The sequence below is a fragment of the Berghia stephanieae genome, chromosome 4 (assembly GCF_034508935.2).
Source record: "Berghia stephanieae isolate SIO BIC M18660-M18661 chromosome 4, UCSD_Bste_1.3, whole genome shotgun sequence".
In the NCBI taxonomy this organism is placed as follows: Eukaryota; Metazoa; Mollusca; class Gastropoda; order Nudibranchia; family Aeolidiidae; genus Berghia; species Berghia stephanieae.
In genome coordinates this window covers 15,999,515-16,021,180 of record NC_088363.1, presented here as the reverse complement: position 1 = coordinate 16,021,180, position 21,666 = coordinate 15,999,515, and the positions used below count along the sequence as shown (strand labels likewise).

Sequence of the window (21,666 nt, the reverse complement as noted above, 5' to 3'; positions counted from 1 at the left end):
GGTGAAAGCCATTCAAATTCAAACATAAATCTGACTGACATTTTCTGAAAAAAAAAAACAACCCTGATACAAGAGAAGTTACAACGTTGGTAAGGGGGGGGGGGGGGGGGGGGGCAGCTGTGCAATGACAAAGCAAAATCAAAATCTCTCAGACACAAACATTCTTCTTACTCTTACTAAGAATAAGAATCTTAGTCTGAGACTTAGTCTTCTACTTCTACCTCTTCTGCCTTGCCTGCATTACTAGCAAGTTTCTTGAGAAAAAAAATAAAAGACAGTTAATGGCATTCACATTCGTTGACATCTTTTAAGTGTAGGGGAAAGTGGAGGACAGGGGGTGGGGGTAGTTGGACGATTTAGATCCGTCCTCCTACTATAAGTATAAGAGAAATCAGCAGATAAGGCTTATTTGATAAGTGATATCTAACAAATCTGGTGGACTTACCTTGAAAACAGTGGAGGCAAGATAGGTCTAAAACAGCCATGCGTATCTATAGATAATAAATACCTGTCCCTTTTACCAAGCCTGTGCCAACTAGAGTATAAAAGTCTGTGTATTAACTCCCTAGGTAAATTTTTTTTTTTTACTTTTTAGTCGGGTACTGCGAGTTACGTTACTTTGTAAACGATTGAATTGTTTCGTTTAGGTACGGTTGGAAGTAGAAAAAATCATTCGAAGTCTACCTTTTTTCGAATTATTTTTAAAATTATTATTAAAAAAGAAAAAAATTATTCCAAGACTGGGATGAAACTTATTTCTATTTCTCTCTGGCTCTTTGAGTCATTTCTTACATTTTTAAAAATGGAAGTCTTATTATTTTTCTTTCTCCTGATATTTGAAAACATGTTTTAATTTTTGCATTTACCAATTGCCATGGAAACCGAGAAATAATTAGAGATGAGAGACCGAAGGACAGTTTACTTCAGGTCGCTACATCGTTGGTTTCTGCCTCTTGAAACTGAAAAACAAAACAGAAGACCACAGAGAAGCAATTAACTACTATTGTGGTTAGAAGAGACAATAATATGTCTGGCATTAATGACCTGCCACCGAGGGAGGGGACCGGTGAGGCAGAGGATCTAGAACTATTAGTCGAGGAAAACAAAGAGATATCTATAGATGAAATAGAACAGCCAACGACAGAATTTGGGATTGCGAGCGTCGTTCAATCAGATCTCGATAATGCAGTTGTGCGAGGATATTCCCAAGACATAGAAATGGAGGAGATGCAAAAAATCCACAGAACTTTCTCTAGCGTAAGTTTCAAGATTTAAATTAAACGATGATCCCTACTACGCCTTTTAAAAAAGCAAACAAATAAAATAAATGACATTCAGTTTATCAAAATACGTTCTATTCTACACTGAGTAGCAAAGTTGTTGCAAGGGTCTGGAAAGGAAATGAAAGAAAATAACTTTAAATGTATGTATAAATAAAATGACAAACACAATTTTTTAAAATAGAATAAAATTTAAAAAAAAAACCCCTCTCACGCAAATCTTATGTTGGTCAAAAACCAAGAAAGGCACAAATAGGATATAGACTTCAAACAAGAAATTTAACCAATAGGAATAAGGTAATAATGTTAATATACCATGGGAAATGATATGAAGATAAACTTGTATGAAAGTTTTTATTTTAAGAAAATAGCGGGGGAAAACCCCAAACAAACAAACATCAACAACAACAACAACTAGATAGATATTATATGAAAAATCGGTTGGATCTGAAATCATTTAAGAAATGTTGACTGCAATATATATATATATATATATATATATATATATATATATTATATATATATATATATATATATATATATATAAAGAGATATTTACGCCTAATGTAAGTAGTTGACAGATGATCTAAAATTGAGTGCAATCGTTCTGAAACCTAATGGAGACATTTTCCATATGAGGCCAATTGATGGTTTGAGTCTTACTGAACATTAACCAGATTATTCCCTGCTATTTAGCCCGGTCCGTCCCATAGACTATTTCTTTCCACTCAACTTAAATTCCATAACTACCTTTAGTACATCTGATGACACTTATGCATTTTTTCAATCGCCTATGTTAAAATTGTGAGCGATACGCAACGTCTGTGGGGCTTATTACTTCTAGCCCCTAGCCCCTAGCCTACTGTTTTTCTACTGATAGACAAGTACCGACTGCTTTGGATCATGGGTTCACGGTTCTCGATTGAGGACAGAGGCCAAACAAAAACAAAAACAAAAAACAAAACAAAAAAACAACAACCTCCAACTATCCCAACCCCCCCCCCCCCCCCCCCAAACAAAAAAAAAAAACAAAAAAAAACAAATACTGTTAAAAAGAAAAAAAAAAAAAGAAAAAAACAACAACTTAGTCAGTAAAAACAGTAGCATTGAAATGTTAATTTGTCTAGTTTTAATAAAATACACGATAACTGGTGTCATTTTCAAAGCTGTAAGCACTGCATGTTGATTGAATAACCTGACCCCGAGGCCAAATTCATAAAATAAATAAATAAATATAATTTAAAATTTTCAATTAAAGACAAATCACAACACATTACTTCTATAGACTTAACGTTGGAGGAGGAGAAGAAGATGAGGAGAAACGAAACTCATAATATATAGATATTGGACATGAATTTACCAATGGTGAATTTCTTTTGAAAAAAAAAAAGTTTGAAATGATTGTTTTCATTTTCTCTTGTCAAAGTAATAATGAGACTTAATAATTTAGTTATTTACATATAATTACTATTTATTTATTCATTTCTTTATTTAATCATCTATTTGTATTATATTTTATTCATTGATTAATTTTATCAAATATATTTTGCCACCAGGTCGTCAGTGAATTTGAAGGGGATTCATCTGTGGAGAAGATATTAGATGAGTATAAAAAATTGTATGAATCACTGAGAAAATCTCATGCCATTCTGAGAAAATTCGTCTTTGAAAATTCCAGTCTTCGTTGTGAGATAAAAAATAATGCTGATAAAGTCCACCTGGCAATTCATCTAGCCCAAGAAGACAAATCTATAATCAATAATTTGACAAAGGTTTGTATTTCATACTCAGTCAATAAATAAAAAAAAAAAAAAAACCAACGAAAAAACTAAACAGAAACAAACCCCCGACAAAATCCACACCAACAACAGCAACTACTGCTACTTCTATTCATTTACAACACCATCACCACGACAACCAGCACTTCTACTACTATTACTATTACTACTACTACTACTACTACTACTACTACTACTACTACTACTACTACTACTACTACTACTACTACTACTACTACTACTACTACTACTACTACTACTACTACTACTACTACTACTACTACTACTACTACTACTACTACTACTACTACTACTAACTACACTACTACTACTACTACTACTACTACTACTACTACTACTACTACTACTACTACTTACTACTACTACTACTCTCTACTTACTACTACTACTAATCTACTACTACTACTACTACTACTATACGCTCCTGACTACTACTACTACTACTACTACTATACTACTATACTACTACTACTATACTACTACTACACTACTTCACACGTCTACAACAACAACACACAAACATACTACTACTACTACTACTACTACTACTACTACTACTACTACTACTACTACTACTATACTACTACTACAATACTACTACTACTTACGTTACAACAACACAACAACAACAACACAACTACTACTACTACTCTATTATACTACTACTACTACTACTATACTACTACTACTACTACTACTACTACTACTACTACTACTACTACTACTACTACTCTATACTACTATACTACTACTACTACTACTACTACTATACTACTACTACTTACTACTACTATCACTACTACATACTAACACTACTACTATCACTACTACTACTACTACTACTACTACTACTACTACTACTACTACTACTACTATACTACTACATCTACTATACACTATACTACTACTACTACTACTACTACTACTACTACTACTACTACCTACTACTACTATACTACTACTACTACTACTACTACAACACTACTACTACTACTACTCACGTCTAACACAACTATACAACAACACAACAACAACAACAACTATCTACTACTACTACTACTACTACTATACTACTACTACTACTACTACTACTACCACTACTACTACTACTATACCTACTACTACTACTTACTACTACTACTACTACTACTACTACTACTACTTCACTCTCAACATACTACTACTACTACTATACTACTACTACTACTACTATACTACTACTCAACAATACTACTTACTAACTATACTACTACTACTATACTACATACTACTACTACTACTACTCTACTACTACTACTACTACTACTACTACTACTACTACTACTACTACTTCTACTGCTACTACTACGACTACTACTACTACTACTACCACTACTACTACTATTATGTCTACAACAATACTACTACGTCTACAACAACAACAGCAACAACAACAACAACAACTACTACTACTACTCCTCAGTCTGGTGTTATGTTTGGGTGAATCAGATGTCATAAAGTGACTTGAAAATTAAAATGATCAGATTAATGAAATTGTAGTCTTTCGCACACTTATAAAAACCATTCATTTTGTCCTTATTATGACAACAAAGTTTCATTATATTGTTAGCTCTATGTTCATTTCTTACTAACCTGTTCATCTCAATATATTACCAGTTTGAGACGATTGGTCACATATATTATTCTCAAGCGGTGGAATTCACCTTTCAATCTTTATTTACTTATTGATTGATTGATTGACTGATATATTGATTGATTGATTGACGATTGATTGATTTATTTATTTGTTTGTTTTAAATTTTATTTACATATCTATTTATTTATTTATCTATTCATTCATTTATTTATTTTAAAAAAGTGATTATTGATTTATTTGTTGGTTTACTTTTTAAAAATTTATTTATTTGTTTATCCATTTATTTATTTATTTGTTTTTATTTATCCATTTATTTATTTGTTTTTATTTATTTATTTATTTTTATTTATTTATTTACTTATTTAGCAAGTGCATCAGGCATGGAATGAGGTTGAGGTGGTTGCTGAGAAGGAGGCTAGAGCCAGAGGTGTCATTTTGAAACTCCAAGATGAAATATCTCAGTTGACAGCCCTGGTCGAAGATGGTTCAGGAATCCAGGAACTCCAAACGGTCGCTCATTTAGCTGTTGCTGAGAGGAAAGAGTACGTACAAAACATTTCCTTTGTTCCTCCCTGGGAGAAATTTTGCTTCCTGACCCATAGTAAAGAAAGACCAAAATTGCCCAAGTCTCAGTATAATCCTCAACAGAGTGCAGTAAAATGAGTAATGAATGTTTGGTTTTATTGATAAACAGCATGATACTAGAAAATTAACATCATGATGAGGAAGAAAATCCGTACAAAAATTTACGCAAAACAATTTCATCTGTGCATATATAAATAACACGAAAATGTCACCTGAGGGAAATTCTAAAAAGAGCATGGTCTAGAGCTAAACATTTGCAAATGATGGCACCCTCAACAATATTTGTCACTATTTATTCCAATAGAATTAAATTCATGATCCGAGAATGGTGTTAAAAGACATCAACTTGGTGATATAACCCCCCCCCCCCCTCCCTCCTCTCTCCTTGCTTCTGGGAAAAGAAAAAAAGATTTTTAATTTAGATTTTTTGATCCACAGGCTGGAGGAAGCCCTGGTTCAATTAAAGGTAGATTTAGAACTTAAAGATATGAAGATCCAAGAAGGAAATGAACGAATGGCTATGAAAGAGGAGAGCTTTAAAAAGGAGATAGCTCATCTCAATGGCATGATCAAGGCCAGTGAAAAAAAGTCTTCAGAGGTAACCTTAACCAGTTAACTGCAGTACTCTGTAAAAACTTGCATTACAAAATTTGGCCATAAATATCGTCCTTCAAATATTGATCGATTTAAAACTGGTTAAATGAAATTGTACAGTGGTAAATGAATTTTAAAAATCCATTTGATAAGTTGCAAGACGCAGTCAATTTTATATTTGATTTTAAGAATGATTATCATCAGTGAGGACAAGGTACCATTATGCATCATTGAAAAAAAAGTAAAACTCGATTCCCTCAATATCTTAATTGTTTGTTTTTTGTTTAAAAAAAAACAAAAAAACGAGGGTTTTTTTCTATAGTTTTATGACCATATTATTAATATGACACAATCACGTTTTCCTCATAACCAAATAAAAATATTTTTGAAACTGTTTTATTTCTATATCACAAAGTTTCAAAAAAGGATTCAAGAGGTAGAAGAATATTCTAAAATGCTGGAGCGAGTCCGTGCCAATTTGAACTCAGAAAATACCAATTGTGCTCAGGAGCTTGAGACATACAAGGCAAAAGTGTATAAACTAGAGAAGGATGAAATTGAGATCAGAGCCGAAACTCTTAAAATGACTCAACAATATAATGAACAGTGGGTAAGGAAAATTGATTCCATACAAATATTAATATTAATTAGATTCCATGAAATACTTCCAAAATTGTTGTTCTTGTTGTTATAGTTTTTTGTTGGTGTTATTGTTATGATGATGATGATGATGATGATGATGATGATGATGATAATAATAATGATGACAATAATAATAATATTTAAAATAATAATGATGATAATAATAATAATAATAATAATAATAATAATAATAATAATAATAATAATAATAATAATAATAATAATAATAATAATGATGATGATGATGGTGATGGTTGCTATTATATATAGTTGATGCCGCTACTGCTCCTGCTTTGTTGATGCCTAGTTTTATGTATCATTATTATTATTATTACTTTTATTATTATTATTATTATTATTATTATTATTATTATTATTATTATTATTATTATTATTATTATTATTATTATTATTATTATTATTATTATTATGGCAAAGTTGAAGATATAGGGATAGGGCAATATAACATTATGGTGGAGTTAATTTGATTCAAACTCATAGTCGACTTGGGGGAAAAGCAACAGGTGAAGTTAGTATAATAACAAGGATGGGGGAGGGGTTGTGTTATAAGATTTTACTAATTATTTTTTTCAGGAGGCGAATTGTGAGAAGTCTAAAGAACTTACCAAACTCCATAATGACATCGAAAATTTAAGGAAACGGTTGTCCAACTTACAACAAGCGAATAACTCTCTCAAAGAAAAAGTAGATGAGAAAGATATGAGCTCTAAGGTAACTTGATTAAGTGTAGAATTGGGAGAGAGTTTGTATCTTAATTTATGAATAGCTGTTTAAAATTCTTGTAAGGCTGTTAAAAGATTAATTTAAGGCGTGCAAGAAAGACTGTTAAATAACTATGTAAAGCTGTTTAGGATTGGTGTAAAGCTGTAGGTGACTTTGAAAGATAACCTTTTACAGGCATTGTTTAATTTTATTCATGTCTTTCACCAATAAAACAGTCATGGCAATGCGACTAAGGTTTCAGCGTAGCCCAAGTTCCATTAAGTTTACTCTGTCGACTCTGCAGCTTTAACCAGATAAGTGTTGGCAAAAATTATACACTGAAAGACCTTCAATCTTGTCGTTAACACCTCGCAGGCGGGTAATGATTTCAATCAATTGTGATGTCATATCCTACCATTTCAATCAATCAGAGCAAGGCTACTTTGGATTCATAAGAAACCTGAGTCAAATGCTGTTATCTTCTATTCAGTGAAATGGATGGCCTAAAATTAAAACTAGATAGATAGTGGAAAAAGAGCACGTGACTCGAAAGAATGTCAGTTTTGCCATTAACCAGTTAATTTTCATACTCTGGATAGTCACGTATTTATAGATTTGGCCAAAAAACTAGTCCTTCAAATTTTGATTGATTTAAATAACCCTCATCTTGGCAAAAACTCTCAAACATGGGACCCCAGGTTTGAGATTGTTCGCCAAGATGAGAGTTATTTAAATCGATTGATATTTGAAAGACAAGTTTTCTGGCCAAATTAAAATTGTTTAATTTGTGTCTTTCCAGAGTATGGCAGTGAAGTGATTTAAGGATTAAAGGGTTAATTATCTGTAAAGTCTCATCACTTGTGCATCAAATAATACAATTATTTTATACTGAAGGTAAATAGTTTATGTTTTAAATTCAATAACTAAGAGGCTTTGACTTTGTCATGAACATATTAAATATATCGGAAAGATTTCTCAACAAAGGTGATACATATAGCATAACGTTTGGTTTATGCATAGCTAAATTGTAAATCATCCTTTTACATGTACCTTATGGGGTCTAGAGTTTGTCCCATCCCTGTAAAGTCAAATGCGCAGTGACGATTGCCACAGCAACCCGTTTGGTGTTTTCAGCAGAAAAAAAGCTTACTAAAGGAAAAATCCCCCCCCCCCCCCCCAAAATAATAGAAAAGTAATTTTTTAGGGTTATAAGGCCCATAGTGCTGGTTTGAATAAGGAGCTAGTCAATTGCTGAGACTGATACTAAGCCTTCTGCTTGTGAGGTGGGTGCTCCACCCAACTGAGCTACCAGGTCGCCTGAAAGTAGATTCAAATTTGTTTCATCGCTATCACTCACTCACTCACTCCCTCATTCCCGTGACCGGATCATTGTCGGAGGGACTTGTGGGATGCAGACTTCACAATCTAGTACCAGTATCACACATCTTTGCCATTGGCCTTTTCTATCAACTTGTACAACATCAATCCGTTCCATTCCTCGATGTTATCCAGTCACATTTTCCTTTGTCTTTCTCTTCTCTGTTGACCTTTCACCATACCTTGCATAACAATAAGCTGTATGCAGTTTACATAATCTACATAACAGTCTGAGGTCCAGGGCCATGATGTTACCAGTTTTAATACTGATAGATATGAAAGTGAAAAGGAATTTACATCAGAAAAAAAATGATAAGTTGTGTATTGTTAGTATCAGACGAAAGGGATAATAAAGTTACAGGATGACTATCCTCCTAAAAAACGTGTCTTCTCATATAATAACTTGAGCATTTATATATTGCAATATCCACTAAACAAGCTCAACGCTCGGTACAAGGGGTCCCTAGCCAACAACAGCACTTTCCATTTAGGATGAGACATGATACCTGTGAGGTGATATTACTTTTTTTTTTCAGACAGAGATAATGCTGTTAACAGCAAGGTACTCATTTTATACCTGAGTAAGGTGAGAGAATGTAAGTAAAGAGCCTTTGTCAAGAACTCAATTATGTGCTGATCAAAGCAGGACTTGAACCCTGGACTTTCCGATCTGAAGATGATTGTCATACCACTAGACCGCATAGCTACATAAAATGTATTATGGATCCATGTGCCAGTTGAGAGCCACTGCGTCAATCTGGTATTTTGTCAGAGTGAATTAGATGAAGAAAATTGAGTTAAAAGAATTAGGAGTTTATTGGAGGGGGGGGGGGGGGGGGGGGGGAGGGGTTAAAGTTTAGGAAATAGGAATCCTCCTCCTTAATATGGGCATTTATTTTAAGTCAAATTTTATAAGTTAAATTTATAATTCAATTTTAATCAATATATTCATTCCAACATGATACCTTTTGAGACGATTGGTTGCATTTTTGATATTGATTTTTTGTTCATATTTTATCATGTAAATCACAAAATAAAAGATAAAAAGAACAAAGCAGAAGTCACGCCAAATTTTAAAAAATGATTACTCTCACAAGGTTTGTGAACGAGCCTTGAAGAAAAGGGATGTGGAAGTTGATGCAATAGAGAAAAAATACAAGCAGTCATCTCAAACTATAAGAAATCTGCAGGCCTATTTGCTTCAAAGGGAGGAAAAATTGAAATTGGAAAAGGAAACTGTCCACACCTTACATTCGAGTATTGTTTTGTTTTTGAATTATTTTTTGTTGTTGTTATAACTGCCTTTTTGGTGTTTTGAAAAGAGACGTAATTCTGTTCTAAGCATTATCTTCTAATGTTTTGTTAAGTTGTTTTTTCTCTCTTCACTTTCGATTATCCTAGCTGACAAATGTGATCGTGATTCAGTATATATGTCGGCTAGACCAGATAAGAAAAATAATTATATATTAAAAGAGTCAGAAATAATTATGATAACGATAATAATGATGACATGTTATATGTTTTATAGTTCTTTAACTCAAAAAACATCAGACTAAGTTCTTAAATCACAAATTAGAGATTTGCATTTCTAGCTTTTTGAAGTTTAAAAAAGCTCTATCCAATTATCATAATAAAGCATATAAATTGTATGGAAGTTTCATATTCTTGCCTATGAATTAGATTTTTAACCGGGGAGATTAGTAATACATAATACTGGTTTGAGGCAGTAATATTCTTTACAAAATTACCGCCACTTTTAGGCTGGCTGAGGCTGTAGATTATCATTACCCATGAAACAGAAGATGACACTCGATGGAAAAGGGCTGTAAGATAGATTATAGTTCAGTGTCTCAACACTTTTGAAAAGAAAAAGTAGACCGTAGAGAATAGCTCACAGAAGAAGATGCATGCTGCAATCGAACTCTATGCCTAACCAAATTTAAAGACCACCCAAAGTCTTCCACAGACGTAGATATGAAATCCTCACCAAAAAAGGGAGAGTTCCAGATAGTATGTATAAAAAACATATTACATTTTGCAGGGTGATACGGCTATTTGCGAGTTAAAATAATCAGAAGTATAGGATTTTAGTCGTTTTCTCTTTTATAAACTATATCTTTTGTCCTCATAAAACACATACATTTAATCCAAGTCTCATATCTATTAATCTAAAATTCTCAGGTTTGCCTATTTTTATTTTTTTTTTATATGTTTGATAAAATGTAATTGCAAGAGTATTTAATCATAGGGCGTCTTCAAGCTTACAAAGTAGCCCAACTATTAACATTTTCCCGTGACGTTTATACATGGAGTTAACAAACTTCAACCCTTTTTTTTTTGGTTTAGGATGGACTTTATTTACACAAAATGCACATATGTTTCCCAACATTCATCACATGAGTCCATTTTGAAATTTGCATAGACATAACTTTGTCATACCACACCACAAGACCACATAGCCGCTTAAAGAAGAAGAAGAAGAAGAAGAAGAAGAAGAAGAAGAAGAAGAAGAAGAAGAAGAAGAAGAAGAAGAAGGAGGAAGAGAGAGAGAGAAGAAGAAGAAGGAGGAGGAGGAGGGTGAGGAGGAGGAAGAGAGAGAGGGAGAGAGGGAGGGAGAGAGAGATAGAGTGAGAGAGAGAGAGAGAGAGAGAGAGAGAGAGAGTGAGGGGGGGGGGTAATCATAATGGTGACCGGCCAGATGAAATATATGGGGTAAGTCTTGAAATAATAAATAAGATGATAATAATAAAATAAACTAGCATCCTCTATTGTAAATTAATTTTCTCTTACAGACCTAAACGATGTTCAGAACAGACTGAAAAAGGTTCAGGTAGATGCAGAAGAGTATAAAAGGGCTGCTGATTTTGCAAAACAGGTGAGCCAATCACATTACAGAATGATTTATGACAATGGGCATTTCTTATTCATTGTAGTCTAATAATTTTTAATTCAACAATTATTAGAAAGTCAGTTGATCCACTTCCCCATTCACTGCTGGGTGGACAAGGGGTGTCATATATAACCCCCCCCCCCCAAAAAAAAAAAAAAAAAAAAAAAACAAAAACAAAAACAAAAAAAAACTCCACTGCACCCAGAAGGGATTGTATGTTGATTGTATGCTACCAAGTGAGCTGTTGATACACTGTAATGCACTTTAGGAAAGGACAAAACCTGAAACTTTTGCATTCATTGCGGGCTATTTAGTCACTCTCTGCTGTTGAATATGCAGAAAATCAAGTCCTTTTTCCTTATCATATCATGATCATGAAGGGTTACATACGTCAAAAGATCTTTAAATTTCCTGTTGTTTTTGCACACACACACACACACACACACACACACACATATATATATATATATATATATATATATATATATATATTATATATATATATATATATATATATAAAGCGCTTTAAAGCACATTTAGTGGATATTGCGCTGTATAAAAGCTCATTTTAAAATATAAATAAATTCACTCACATATCTTTAAGCCCAAACGAACGTTTCCGTGTCCTTCTTTTCCCATTTTCCTTCATACATATATAATAGTTGAAACAATAAAGGAAAAGATTAAATTGATGCATGGACTTTATAAGTACACAAAATCGTATATAAACGAACAAAAGGTCAGGTTGGTGTATAAATACTTTTTCACCACAGACTTGATGATCATGAGCATATTTCTGAAAAAATAAATCTCATTCATCGTCTTTTCATGTTTATTTTTTTTTTTTTTTCTTTTTTCAATAGACTTCTGTGACACTCTCTGTTCAGAAAGCCAGTCTAGAAAAAACGGTAGATATGAAGGATAAAGCCAATGTGTCGATGATCAAGGAGTTGAACATTATCACCAGACAACTGAACAAGGCAATAGATCATGTCCATGTGATGGAATCCGACAAGGAACGACTTTATGGACGGATTAATACTGTTCTTGAAATGGTTGGAAAGATGGAAAAATTATAATCATCAATGTTATTGCCATCATCATCATCATCATCATCATCATCATCATCATCATCATCATCATCATCATCATCATCATCATCATCATCATCATTATCAGCTGTATCACGAATGTGAAGAGTCATATTAACATCTTCATAATACACTTACTATTCTGACATTATTATAGAATATATCCACAAAATCCTATGACAGCTGCATTATATATGAGACTCTAGTCCAGTTTATGGTTAGTAAAATAAAGGGAGTATGTGACTCACATAAAAGATACAAAGTAATAGTAAACAACTTTACGGCCTTTAGCCTTCTTTATAGTACAGTTTAGTTTTGACACTTACTTGACACAGTTAAAACAATTAACTCCCAAAAACACAAAATTACAAAACGATTTACTTTCGTGTCTTTCAGTCTTTGATTAATTTAATTCTTGCGAGTATTTGCCAAGACACTTAAAGATTGATTTGATAACTAGAGAAAAAATAAATTATTCACAGTCTCTGGATTATGACAGAGGGCTGATTAAATTAAAAGAAATAGCAAAAATACTTATTTGAGTTTATGAACAGAACAATGTGCCAACAATATTAATTTGCACTTCAAGTAGCCCTACGTATACCATCTTTAGAAATGTCGGTTATATGAAAATTTTAAATAATTATGATTTTTATATTTTAAAAAATGTATATGTTAAGCGCAATTAGTAAAAAGATTGAAGAGGATTTTAAGTAAATGGATTCACTCCATTACATTTTATTAATGTAATACATAAGAAAATTGTATTGATAAATTATTTCACGTCTGAGTTGTTTTTGTATGCACTTATTTCATTATTTTAGTAAACCGGGTCCTATTTCTAACCGTGTCATTCATATCAGCCACTTATTAAATCAATAGATTTATTTATTACTGTAAAGAGTGATTAAAAAATTATTTTGAAAACTAAAACACATTGTAAACTTGGTCAGCAATCATTTCAGTTTTTGGCACCCCATTTTTGGAACGCCCTTTCGTCGTCTGCCAGATGATCAGAATCCTTGACGTCTTCAATGGGTTGAATTGTTTCTGCGCCTATTTACTTTTATTCCTTTGTGTTAATAACCAATTTGATTTTGATTTTTTTCGAGTGCTTAGAGCTTGTTTTAATGAGATGAATCACTATATTAATGCCGTGTATTATTATTATTATTATTATTATTATTATTATTATTATTATTATTATTTATTATTATTATTATTATTTATTGTTATTGTTGTTATTATTATTATTATTATTATTATTATTATTATTATTATTATTATTATTATTATTATTATTTATTATTATTATTATTATATTATTTTATTATTATTATTATTATTATTATTATTATTATTATTATTATTATTATTATTATTATTATTATTATTATTATTATTATTACTATTATTATAATAATTATTATAATTATTTATTAAATACACCTCAACAGCTTTTTTGTAATTACTATCAGGTGAACAGCTTGGCTGGCGACAATGACAACAAAGAAGCCAAACTGCTGATGTTGCTGAAGGTCAACAATGAGCAAGAGACCCACATCAATCTCATCAACACCAAGCTATTTCGCATGACAAACCAACGGGACAACATCAGTAATGAGCTGCATTTGATTCAGGTAAGGGTTAATAAAGAATATAAATAAAAATCTTTAAAAAAAATTAGAATAAGAATCTATTTTCCTGGACTAATAGAGCCAGAATTTATCTTAATTTTGTGGTTTCCCAGGGGATCCCAATAGCTCAGTTGGTAGAGCACTTGCTTCTCATGCAAAGGGGCAGAGATCTTTTCCGGGTTAAGTGAAGATTTCTTTCTGACCCCCCTGTCCGCCCAGCAGTGTTTGGGTAGTAGCTGGGTCTGTTAGATCTGGTGGAAAGTACCTTACGATAGACTTGCGTCCAAGCTAGAGCTATTTGAAAGACTACTTAAAAAAAAAAAACACTTATCAATGGAATTAACATTACCCAGCGTCAACATATTTTCAAAATATTTTAACAGTTGAAAAATGATGAGCTGAATTTGGCAAATTTCAACTTCAGTAAACAGAGCACTTCACTGGCTGAGGATCTGCACCACAAAGGTACGTAACTCCTGTGAATTCTTTAAAATTAATGGTTTGAAGTGAACTTCTTCATCCTGTCACTGTTATTTTATTTCTTTTATTCTGAATACTACTTATAAGTTATAGAATGAATGTAACTGATGCCACTCAGCTGTTTGTTGTTGGTTTTAGACCACCTCTTGGGGGGAGGTCTAGTTTTCATTAAATTCTCTTATCAGACAATTCACCGTAAAAGGTACGAAAAATTCATAGAGTTACAGATTTTTGGCTCCGGCTGCAGAGCTGCAAATGTGTCATTGACTCAGTAAAGCTTACTGAAAAGGAAAGTGTCATTCAAGAGGACCTATATTTAGGACTTTGGAACATTTTTTTATAATGCTGAGGGCAAATTATAATTTATAAACTTATTTTATGGTGGCTTTTTTTTTTCCTTTGAAACTACCAATTTCTGAAATTTCAAGTAGGCAGTTCTGTACATAGTTTTGTGTTGGTGCGATTGTTCTGACAGACAGAACTGGTGAGTATTTTACTTAAATGCAAACTATCAATTCTTGAGTACCGTGACACTTGTGACTGGCACATTGGAAAACTAAAGATCCCACGTTAATTCTTGTAGCTCTGTTTTCTTTCCTCATTTTTTTCTCTCCATTTTTTTACAATTTCTTAACATGTGACTTCTCAGTTAAAGTTTCCCCCGTCAAACTAAAACAAAAAAATTGATTTTGCCATTGTGCAGCTGTATTGTAGGTGGACACAGACCAAATATTTGTGACTTCATTTAGAATGTTAATAATAAAAATTCAGTTTTATATATTACCATGTGTTTTGGTTTTACTCAAACTTGAAATTATCTTTAGTACCAATTACCTTTAGTGCCAACTTCAATGAAACCTTACCCGCAGTTATAATCATTGCATCTACTCCAATACAAGTACAAGAAATATAAAAACAAACAACAACAAAACCAGCTTAAAAGACAACACAGAAAAATATTTTTTTTTTAGAAAAGAGACCAAATCGCAATTTTTTGCTTCTGAACCCAATATTCCCCACCTAATTAAGCAGCACCAGAATTGGTTCAACCTTCATCAACAATCTCTCGCTCTCATAGATGGACATGGAGGCACTTACTGTGTTTTCTATTGCCCATCTGTTTTCCAACTTACTTTTTGTCTCTGTCTCGGAATGAGATGATTTGGTTTTGCCCTGACCCTGGTCAGAATCCTTCAATGGGAGGGAAACAGTCAGATTTATAGTTATAGTTTTGAAAGATGATATTTTTTCCCTTGTAAAGCATCTCTCCGTTATATTGTTTTATTTTGAATATCATTATATGTAAACATTTGAGCCTATTCCTCCTAGTGGGGATCTGAGCTTGTGTCTGGATGATACTTTATGTGATCTCAAACTAAGTACACTAATAGTATGTTTGTGGAATCTTCATCCCTTCGCTATTTGAACCATTTCCCTTTATCTGATTTTACATGAGATTTCATTAAGTACCAAATTACTTAATGTGCTTAAAGTACTTTTTAAGAGATGCTATGCTAACAGCAATATCTACCAATTAGGATAAAAGTGATGCCTGTAAGGTGCTATTTACAATTTTTATTTCTGACAGAGTCATAAGTGTTACTGGCTACATGCTCATTTTATAGCTGAGTATGGTGAGAAAATGTGCAAAAAGTCTTATCCAAGGACTCAACTTTGCACTGCCAAAAGCAAACTTCGAACCTGGGACCTACAGATTACAATCCGAGTGCCTTACCATCAAGCACCAAAGCCTATTTAGTAAACCAGGTTGACCTTATAGTTATAACTGTATTCTTTTGTAACAGAGAATGAGCTAGATAAAATGCTTGCTACCAATTCAATGCTGAAGAATGACATCCGATCTTTGGAAAATGACGTTATACAATGGCAAGAAGAGAACAACAAGAAGAAGGTGAAAAATGATGATTTGGAGTTGATGATTAGAACAATGGACTTAGCACTGTGCAAAAAAGAACAAGAAATTGGCAGACTGAGGCTAGTTTTGGATCAGGCAAGTAAATAATTATTAATTCAGAAAAATGAGTGGAGCAGGCAATTATGTTTGATAATAACAAGAAATGAAGTGAATCGAAAAGTGCCAGAAAAAAATAGTGAATAAAAACTTGGCTGCAATGAGGATTCGAACCTACAAACTGACTGTTATGAGATGGCGTCAATGCAGAGCTTCTCTCTCGTAGCCAGGCGGAGTTACCATTTTTATTCTCGATTGTCTTTTGGCACCTTTCAACTCACTTCATTTCTTGTTATTATAAATACTTATTAACAGCACATTGAACATTTTACCTCTTTTTGTTGGACTAATGGTGAAATTATTTGTATATGTTTTTTAGCTTGAGCTTGAGTTGTTTTTTTTTAATATAGCGCAATATCCACTAATCTTGCTCAAAGCGCTTTGTAGTTAAAGTTAAGTTCACTTTATAACAGAAAAAAAACTACGTTTTAAAACTGTTAAAATTTGAAAAATATTTTTTTCTAAATATCTAAATCAAAATTTCTAAAATGCCAATCCTTGTTATTTTCATCACAAATGGCTTTTTAACTAACCCCGAACTGGCAACCCTTCACAGCATATATTTGTACAGCTATTGATAGCAAATATTATTATCTTAAATATATGATGTAGTTAATTAGAATTGTGTGATTTTAAGTTGAGTGAACTGGGTTTTTTTTCTAATGTCGTCCTGCACGTCCAGATGGTAAATCAGCGAAACTTGTTAGGATTTCAATGCTTGAAAAAGAAGGAGCAAATTCAACTTTTGACAGAAAAGAATTACCTTATGCAGGATATTTTCCGAACTGGCAACAAAGCATACAACAATCAGTGTAGACTCATCAGTCATCTCCAACTCAATATAAAAAATTTGCTTCGTCAAAAGTCTACCCTCATGAGCAGGGTAGAAAACATTGAAAATTACAAGTGGGTTCATATTTTCATTATTCCTTATTTTTCTTTTTAAAAATTTATTTAATTGATTAATTGATTTATATATTTGTTTATTTATATAATTATTTTTTTTTTCGTTTGCTTTGTTTTTTTTTAATTATTGATTTTACCTGTTTGGAAATTCTATGTAAATGTATGAGTTAAATTGGCAAATGCCTAAAAATTAACCTTTGAACCTCTTTAAAAAAATAGATAATGTCATTCAATGTATTTTTTTCCAATTGAATATCTTGTTTTGTATATAATGGGCTCCCTCCATCAAATTAGGGGCAACTCTATTTTTTCACTGGTTCTGGTAGCTCATATCCATTGCCTGAGACTGGTATTATGTCGCAGTGAAGCAGATGAGTAAAAGTAAATTTTATGATAAAATGATTAGAATTGAGCCATTTTATTTTATTTTATTTTTCAGTTTAAGAAACAAGATTTTAAAAAACAACAAAAACTTGAGCTGATATATCGCGCAATATCTACTAAACATGCTCAAAGCACTTTACAAAGGGTCACTAGCTGATAGCAGCAGCACTTAACATATAGGACGAAGCATTATGCTGGTTAGGCGATATTACATTTTTCTTAGGACAGAGACAATGCTGTTTACGGTTAGATACTCATTTTACACCTGATTACAAAGAGAGAATGTGAGTAAAGAGCCTGTTCTAATGACTCTACTGTGTGCCAGTCTGAAGGCGAGTGTCATACCACTAGACCACATAGCCGCATTTATCATCCATTAAGAGTATATAAAATCAATCCACCTGCTCAAAGCAGTATTATGAAGCTTAGGTTAATTTTTTTCAAAACTTTAGACAATAGACAAAGTGTCTTAAAGTGACAAAAACTCAAATCTCATATTTCTGATCATTTGAGCTTTGAGCTTTTGAATATGCTCAAAGTGCTTTACAAGGGGTCCCTGACTAACAGCAACACGTAACATATAGAACAAGACATGACGCCTGTTAGGCGATATTACAAACATTTTTTTTTTTGACAGAGACAAAGCTGTCAACGGCCAGGTACTCATTTTACACCCTGAGTACAGTGAGAGAATGTGAGTAAAGAGCCTTTTTCAAGGACTCATCTATGCGCCGAGCAATGCTCAAACCCAGGACCTTCCGATCCGAAAGCAAGTGTCATACCACTAGACAAAAGAGCTGCACATTTCTCTTATAAAGTCATTTTTGACACCTAGCTCCCTCGACATAATACCATTTTGAGATGAATGCTAATATCTAAGCCTTGGATTAAATTCTCAGTATTTATTTTACCTCGATTTCTAAGTGTTGGGCCAGGATTGGTAAATGCACTCTAACTCACTGACAAACAGACTGGTTTTTAATTCAGGTAGAGTTGGATTCTTTTTCTGACCCTTCGATTTACCCTGCAGTAGTTGATTAGCTGGGTCTGGTGAAAACGCACTTCTATTCAAAGACTTTTGAAACTTGGATGAACTTGCTCCACACGACATATGATCATAAGAACCAGTTTTATTTCTATAGATTGAAAATTTTATTGCCTTTTACTTAGATATTCAGACTTCATGTTTTTTAGGACTCGAGTTTATCAATGTCTTGTCGATGCATAGAATAATATATCTTTTTTTACTATCTATTCCCCTTTCAAAGCTCATCTTATAGGATCATTGTGTAGAATCAAAAAGTACATAAGTATATGTTCACCTTAATTAAGAATAAGATACAAATACAGTTATTCATATTGCACAGTGATGACACAGTTATGATACAGGATTACAAAACAAACAGGAAAAAAGAATAATCTTTTTATAGTTTGCACAAGAAAATGGGAGATGTTTGCATTGTGCACTAAAGAAGATGTCAGAGACATCTAAAGCAAAAAGAGAAGAAGAAATATTACTCTTATTAATGTTATAAAACACAGAAGTGTATCGCCCACTTACTTACTTATTTAATTATTTACTTACTTACTTACTATCTGGCAGCGTCCTCAATGACGTTGGCTGTCTGCATTCAGCGATGACAAATGTCTGCCCATTTCTCATTGCTTTTGACCTACAGTGTTTTTTTTTTTTTTTTTGGTTTTTTAATTATGTCCTTTTCCGTATTCTATTCTTAGGTCCAAATTAGGACTGGCTAATCAGCATCTGGTAGGGGCTCTTGCGAGAAGTTTGGCAATGGAGGGGGAGCACCCTTTCAATATGCACCGCTGGCGACATCTCAAGGTAAGATATCTGTACATCCTATGAAAGAGTCATTTGTGATCAAGTATTGAGCCTATGCAAATGGTTTAGAGAGCTGTATAAATGTAATTTTTAAAAAATTATTATTATTATTATTATTATTATTATTATTATTATTATTATTATTATTATTATTATTATTATTATTATTATTATTATTATTATTATTATTATTATTATCATTATTATTATTTTTTATTATTATTATTATTATTATTATTATTATTATTATTATTATTATTATTATTATTATTTTATTATTATTATTATTATTATTATTATTATTATTATGGCTAATTGACGTAAGTGCCAATGTAAATTAAAATGAGCTATTTATACTATGGGAATCTCTGTCCATGGCCCACAATACTATTTGTTTCATGCAGTAATATGCAATAAAATACTATCAGATACAAAATTTTGAAATTCAACCCTAAAACAAATCCTTAAAAACTTTGAACATATTGATGACGTCTTCTCAAAACTAACCCCATGGCACGTACGTCCTTTTATCATAAGATGGCAGTTTTGTTTTTGTTGCTGTTGTCGTCGTATTTCTCAATTGGCTTGAAAGAGTTGCCTATTTAATTGAAGTCTATTCTCATTCTTTTACTTCATATGCTGTCCTGCCAGGCTGTGGATATTTCCCAGTATGAAATGATCATTAAAGTCCAGTACTTGCTGAAGCGTTGCATCTTAAAGACAGATGAGGTCACCAAGCTGGAGATCACTATTGCGGAGAAAACTGCCATTATGAGTGAAATGAAACGGATACTGGAGAGAAGACCGGGGATGGAACTCATTAAAAAGGCAAAGGCCGATGAGAAGGCAAAAGAGGAGCTAACCAAAAAACTGAAGGTAAAACTTTCAAATATTCATTACTCAACGGCCACGTCACCAACGACGATGTTTGATAATTTAACAACATTCTGTTCTTTATTATCACCAGCATCATCAAGCGATGCAATCACACGCATGATTGTGTCGAAATTTCAGGACATACCATCGAACTTGGGTGAAAATCGTATTATGGTTAGAATGGACTTGTTTGTAACGCCATTCTATCATGTATGTGTGTTTGTCTGTGTGTGTGTGTGTGTGTGTGTGTGTGTGTGTGCGTGTGTGTGTGTATTTATATTTTTTGCTTTTGTATTTATGGATTTGTTAGTGTGTATGTGTGTATTAGTATTCGTGGATGATGTAATAATAAATACAGGAAAATAGTAAAGTCAGAGGTCGTTTATATGAACATTGTAGTGAGCACTTGTCACCATAGCTGAAATCGTCAAAGTTGTAAATGGCTATTATTTCTTTAAAAGATATTTGGATGTATTGATGATAGAATTGTTGGAAACAGTAAATTGAAGTATACTGAGACGTGTTATTATTATTTGTTATTATTATTATTATTATTATTATTATTATTATTATTATTATTATTATTATTATTATTATTATTATTATTCCTTTTTTAAAAACCAAAATGATTACTAAAATAATATTATTTCTGTATTATTATAAATGTTAGACTCATTTGTTCAGAGAGATGTTTTAGTTATGGGTCAATGGCCTAAAGTAGATTCTTGAATTTAATATATATGTTAGCGCCAAAAGTATCTATCTTGCAAATTTTTTTTAAAAAGTTGTCTTCAGAGCCATTAGGCCCAAGGATCCGATGTTAATTCTGGTTTCTATAGCATGAAACAGACATTAGTAATTGCTTGCTACCCTTTGGATAGGATGCTAGTC

At 32.4% G+C, this 21,666-nt stretch overlaps 2 protein-coding genes across 4 annotated transcripts in view; one reads left to right on the top strand and one right to left on the bottom strand.

Moving 5' to 3' along the window:
• LOC144970102 (copper-transporting ATPase 1-like) overlaps positions 1-811 on the bottom strand; it is a 69,638-nt gene extending 68,827 nt beyond the window's left edge. Inside the window, exon 1 of one of the 2 annotated variants that reach the window (XM_078909330.1) lies at positions 446-811. The gene's annotated coding sequence lies outside the window, so the exon portion shown is untranslated. The remainder of the gene's footprint in view (positions 1-445) is intronic. The other variant, XM_078909327.1, reaches the window with a different exon arrangement.
• LOC144970103 (uncharacterized) overlaps positions 1-21,666 on the top strand; it is a 36,847-nt gene that overhangs the window by 12,707 nt on the left and 2,474 nt on the right. Inside the window, exons 1-15 of one of the 2 annotated variants that reach the window (XM_078909331.1) lie at positions 884-1,257; positions 2,837-3,052; positions 5,082-5,257; positions 5,739-5,898; positions 6,310-6,504; positions 7,131-7,268; positions 9,734-9,893; positions 11,429-11,511; positions 12,390-12,581; positions 14,096-14,257; positions 14,638-14,719; positions 16,540-16,745; positions 17,449-17,672; positions 19,794-19,899; positions 20,551-20,775. In XM_078909331.1, coding sequence (XP_078765457.1) covers positions 1,027-1,257; positions 2,837-3,052; positions 5,082-5,257; positions 5,739-5,898; positions 6,310-6,504; positions 7,131-7,268; positions 9,734-9,893; positions 11,429-11,511; positions 12,390-12,581; positions 14,096-14,257; positions 14,638-14,719; positions 16,540-16,745; positions 17,449-17,672; positions 19,794-19,899; positions 20,551-20,775 — 2,556 coding nt within the window. In that variant the 5' untranslated portion in view covers positions 884-1,026. Of the gene's footprint in view, positions 1-883; positions 1,258-2,836; positions 3,053-5,081; positions 5,258-5,738; positions 5,899-6,309; positions 6,505-7,130; positions 7,269-9,733; positions 9,894-11,428; positions 11,512-12,389; positions 12,582-14,095; positions 14,258-14,637; positions 14,720-16,539; positions 16,746-17,448; positions 17,673-19,793; positions 19,900-20,550; positions 20,776-21,666 lie in introns of those variants that run through there. The other variant, XM_078909332.1, reaches the window with a different exon arrangement.